Here is a 5643-nt window from a genome sequence, read left to right as displayed (position 1 = left end):
GCATTAATCATTCACATCGCCGAGGACCACCAAGCTGATACTGGTGACAGTGATGGCACCCCTTGGTCCTGGCTGTTACAAGCAGCTTGTATTCTGCCACCTTCTCCATCCAGGGGCTCATTTAGCCAACCAGCGAATGTAATCTTGAAGGTAGAACCAGCTTGAAGGGAGTCCAGGTGGCCAAGAGAGGAGCTACTTGCCCATTGATCCGAGTCCCTGTCTGAGGCACTGTAAGGGCCACACTGTCTCCATGAGAGTCCTCTGGACAGGCACTGACAGCGATGTCACTGACACTTCTGGGATTGTTGTCATTCATGTCCATAACTTCTATGAGATTGCATGCAACCAAGAAGGAGAGATCCTTTGTCTTTCACTTCAATTTCATATCAACAATTAGTATCTCAAGCAACATTTCTTTCCCTTATCTCACCTGTATCTGCATCTATACTAAATACATTTTTACACTAGGAAGAACTGTTGCTGAAATAGTAGGAAATTTCTTTATTATCCTTCATCAGTCTGTTGCATTGAGTAATAACAATGTTCCATCCATCACATTTTCAACAATTTCACTATATAAACAGATGATAAATAAGGTGCATTATCATTTCATCACACTGTGATCTGAAGATGAAGGTGCCAGTGAGTTCTGGCTGGCCTCCATCGTGGCTGTTAACATAAATGATGCACAGGGATGCTCTCTGTCCAGAGGCTTCTTTAACAGAAGCACTAACGATTTACTGTGTCTGTCCTTGATTTCTCTTCAACAGCAAATATTCTGTGGAACTGAGCTTGTACTTCAGCTGAGCATTGTACCAACATCTGACAGAGGCTCCCTCTAGAGGGAACTGGGCCCCTGGCAGCACGATTCTGGAATACTCAAAAAGCTCCTCACCCTCTGAAAAGATGGGAGCATTGTCATTCACATCATGATCTCCACTTCCACTGAAAGACCGAGGGGTTTATCCAGGATGACTTCCAAATGAATGGTGCACAAAGGGCTCTGGGCACACAGCTCCCTCCCTGCTATCCGAGAACTGATGAACAGATCCCATTTTGGGTATTTACCTCTAAATAGTCCTGCTGATCTTTGGAAACCATCCGGAACATCCGAGGGCATCAGCTCTTCACCTGCAGCCCTAGATCTGGGCAATGCGGCCCACAAAGTGCCATGCTGGGATTCCTCCGGCACGAATAATGGAGCTGGCCCTCCCCGTCTCCCAGACAATGTGGAGGACCATGAGCATCAGCTGCAACAGTCGCACCAACGCCCTGGCATCCCTTTGCAGAACAGACATGGCACATGCAGGTACTGATGATCTCCTGTAAAATTATCTGGCTGTAATTAAACTAATATTCACTTGCCTGGTTAGAATGGAGATAATGCTGCTCTTCCAAGGCTGCAACGACAGGCAGAATTTGCATCCAGTGAGAAGGAGGTGCAAATCTTCTTTCAGAATCTCACTTCTAAGTCAATAGCTCCCCCTCGTGTTTCCAATACTTGCTTTCACAGTGTTTTGATTGAAGCCTTTCAGTCTAACCAGTAGGAGAAGAATGATTCTTCTTATCAATCCAAATATTATGTCTATTTTCTTTAAACATGATAATTTTGGATCTTTGTGTTACTTCATCTTTTTGAAATAATCTGTAAATGTATTCTACTAAGTATGGGAGTTTTAAAATATCAATGCTATTTTCTTCCCACATAGCTCTTCATTTTGTTTTTATTTGAAATTGTATTGTCTACAATAGAGCCAGGGTGGTGCAGTGGTTTGAGTGTTGGACTATGACTCTGGAAACCAGGGTTCAAATCCATTGCTCAGCCATGGAAACCCATTGGGTGATCTTAGGCAAAATTTAGAAATGCCTCTGAACGAATCTTGCAAAGAAAAACTCTTAGGGACACCATAAGTCGAAAATGACTTGAAGGCACTCAACAACAACGTTGTATACAAGATTTTGAACTGACCACCATATTTTCAGAATATAAATGCTCTTGTCTGCTTTATTCTTCAAATAATTACCATCTCAACATACAATCTCATGGAATCTTCTCTTTTGTTGGTCATTTTCAGTATAAGCGTATTTTCCTCCTTTTAAAAGATTCCATCTTCTTTGCTTGAATTGATAGAATCAATGTACACAGCATTAGAATAATAGAATCATAGAGTTGGAAGAGACCACAAGTGCCGTCCAGTCCAACCCCTGCCATGCAAGAAATCTCAATCAAAGTATCCCCGACAGGTGGCCATCCAGCATCTGCTTGAAGACCTCCAAGGAGGAAGACTCCGAGGGAGTTTGTTCCACTGTCGAACAGCCCTTACTGTCAGGAAGTCCCTCCTAATGTTGAGCTGGAATCTCTTTTCCTGTAGCTTGCATCCATTGTTCCGGGTCTTAGTATCTGGAGCAGCAGAAAACAAGCTTGTTTCCTCCTCAATATGGCATCCCTTCAACTATTTAAATAGGGCTATCATATCACCCCTTAACCTTCTCTTCTACAGGCTGAACATCCCCAGCTCCCTAAGGAGTTCTCGAGTTCTTAAACATTGCATTTCACATGTAGCAAGAATCTCCATTCGGCTTTTATACAGGAATACTTCACAAATGATGGACAGTTTAATAACATTATAGGCTTTGGTGGTGCACAGGTTTATTATTTATTTATTCTATATTCTACCTTTCTTTAATCTGTAGCAGTGGAATAAAGACCAAAGAAGTTCCTTACAAACTTGTATCAGATGGAGAAACATATGTTATATTGTATTTGGCATTGATCTTCTATACCAAACTGCTGTAGCTACTCACTATGGAAATCCAGCATGTCACTTGGACAGAAAAGATAATTCATAACCATTTTAGCATGAATATTTATCCATTGTCATTCTTCTGGCTACATTAAGGAACAAGTTAACATAGTGCAGTTGGTTGGACTGAGGAGACCGTTGGTCAGTCAAGGCTTCCCTATCAGACCAGAGACTAGTTTTTTTGCCGAACCTACCTTACATGTTGTTATGAAGATATAGAAGGTTTAGAAAACTTATAAACTGTATTCCCAGGACAAAGAGGAAATTATAAAAAAATTAATACATTATAAATAGTTATTCTATTCTCAAAGCAGTGAAAGATATTCATAGCATGTGGCTTTTCTCACCTACATTGTCTTTCATTTAGCATGCTTCGTTTTATAATTGGTCACTAGAAGATAAACATGGACTTAGTTTACATGTCTGGTTGCTGAGGCATGTATGGATAGAAAACAGGTTAATCAGAGATTGCCCAGTGTTTAAAATAATTTAATAATCATGTTATATCAAAGAAGTAAACCATTTTCTCATTAAGGAATTATTTACTTTGTAAATAAAAAAAGGCAGGCCTAAGAAAAGATTGCCTTGTTTTAGGCCTTTCACGTCTTCCCTTATTGAGAATTATCTATAGCTTATTCATGGATGGTTTTGTTATTCATTCTTTATATACATCATGATAGTAATGCAAGCAGGTGTATACACTGCAGGTGCAAAAGCAAAAAAGGCTAAGAAAAAAACTCTCAGATGTGAAAATTTAGGAAATTTCTAAACGTACCTCAGATAAATGCCAACGCTTGTGTATTTAAAAATACATAAAAATACCTGGACTAGAAATCCTAAACATAAGATTTGAAAAGTAAGGAGGAAAATATGGGAAATAAGCTTTTCCTTAAGACAACTACAAGAGGCAATAGTTTGTATACTGTCACCTACAACAGATGTCTAATATAGATAGCCAGGTTATCAACTAACATTTAAGTAAGTCTAACTACTTGATAAGAAACCCAGCCTCTACCACTTGTTAGATTCTGTGGAAGAAAATATTTCTCCATACTTTCTGTAATACAAATGCTCAAGCACATTCATAATAAAATATTAAGAGTCATTTGGCTAGTGTTAGGAACTCACTGTATGTGACTGTTCATTTTGTTTTATTGTGGTCAATTGACCATAATCAGAAACAAAGGAAAGTATAGTCTTAATTACAAAACAAGTCCGCACAATGCAGAATCCACATCCAATGGAAGTGTCCAATTGTCTGAGCTAATTTTATGCATTTATTTTGCATTGTTTGGCACAATCCTTTCTTGACAAAATTCTTTACAGAGGTAATAGATATATTACATATCATTATTCACTTCTTATGCAGAAAAAATAATGTTGCTATAGAATGTCACAAAGAAGAAGAAAACACTATCCGATTGTTCAAGTAGGTCCCCATTCAACATCTGATTAGAGCCCTTTGCACATTGCAAATTATGTAAAATGAACATGTGTCCAAGAGTCAGTGTTTTGCAGTGACTTAAATGTTTGAGAGAAAAGAAGTCAAATCCCCTTCACTTATAGAAACCCACTGGATGACCTTGGGAAAATCACACTCTCTCAATCTTAGAGGGAGGCAATGACAAACTTCCACAGAAGAAAACTTGTCAAGAAAACCCTGTCCAGGTCACCATAAGTCAGAGTAAACTTCAATGTATGAAACAAGAAACAAACAACAATAAACATACAGTCGAGGGGATAGAGATTGTGTGACACCAGGTTTCAGATCTGCTATATATGCTTTCCATGATCTGTCTGATGAAAAGCTGCATGTGTGCAAACTATACATACATGGGCACAAATGAGAGCCCAGAAAAACATGCATACAGTTTGTTCGCACGCAGGATCTGTGCTAACATGACATGTTCCTCCCACATCTGTACCAGTTTTATAGCATCAGTCGCCTATATACTGTAGGTCTTTAATTGTTTATGCAAAAGCAGATACCAAAGTGTAATTCCTTCAGATGTTTGTATTTTCTTAAGAATGTCAGTTGAGATGAATTTGATAATCTCTTCAGTAGTGGTTTGAGTGCTGGACTATGACTCTGGAGACTAGGGTTCAAATCCCTGCTCGAGCATAAAAACCCATTGGGTGACTTTGGGCAAGTAACAGCCTAAGGATGGCAATAGCCAATTCCCTCTGATGAAACTTGCCAAGAAAACCCTAGGATAGGTTTGCCTTAGATTTGCCATGAGTCAATAATGACTTGAAGGCACATAACAACAACAAGAACAACAACAACGCCACTTTCTGCTAATAAATGAATTTCTGCTAAGGAAGCTCATACTAACATTTAAACTTGAACTACAAACCTGTCATTTTATACCACTGGCTTCCGTGTTGCTATCAGTGGATTGGAAGCTATATTCACATTAAATATTGTCAAATATCTGAAAACCATTGGCAAATTCAGATTGAATATTACCAAGTGTTATATTTTACAGAAATAAAGTGATTTGTGTGTCATTTCCTTTTCCACAGGAACCGTCAAAAGTATGTTTCAGCAAAAGGACTAGCATTTTGAATAGGCCATTATCAACGTATAAGTTTAAGTTCCTAAGTTTCTTGGAAGAGTGCACATCAAAGATATAAATTTGTCCTACTGTTATGCCCTGAATTACATAAATCCATCATTTACAAAAGTAGTCCTCAGGAATAAAGCAGCTGCACTCACTTGAATAGAGAAAACATAATCTTTTCATCATCTGATTATTCCAAGTGAAGTTCAACAAAATTATTAGTGAAGTTCAACAAAATTATTTTACAGTATTATAGAAATTATATAATGCTCAGA

At 38.4% G+C, this 5643-nt stretch overlaps 2 protein-coding genes and 1 pseudogene across 2 annotated transcripts in view; 2 read left to right on the top strand and 1 right to left on the bottom strand.

Moving 5' to 3' along the window:
* LOC121929063 overlaps positions 1 to 1298 on the bottom strand; it is a 12857-nt pseudogene extending 11559 nt beyond the window's left edge.
* LOC121927766 (protocadherin alpha-3-like) overlaps positions 1 to 5643 on the top strand; it is a 205707-nt gene that overhangs the window by 91738 nt on the left and 108326 nt on the right. The gene's annotated exons all lie outside the window — the stretch shown is intronic.
* LOC121929062 (protocadherin alpha-4-like) overlaps positions 1375 to 5643 on the top strand; it is a 6270-nt gene continuing 2001 nt past the window's right edge. Inside the window, exon 1 of the mRNA XM_042464378.1 lies at positions 1375 to 1428. Coding sequence (XP_042320312.1) covers positions 1375 to 1428 — 54 coding nt within the window. The remainder of the gene's footprint in view (positions 1429 to 5643) is intronic.

Source organism: Sceloporus undulatus, chromosome 4 (genome assembly GCF_019175285.1).
Source record: "Sceloporus undulatus isolate JIND9_A2432 ecotype Alabama chromosome 4, SceUnd_v1.1, whole genome shotgun sequence".
Lineage (NCBI taxonomy): Eukaryota > Metazoa > Chordata > Lepidosauria > Squamata > Phrynosomatidae > Sceloporus > Sceloporus undulatus.
This window is presented reverse-complemented; position numbering and strand designations above follow the sequence as displayed.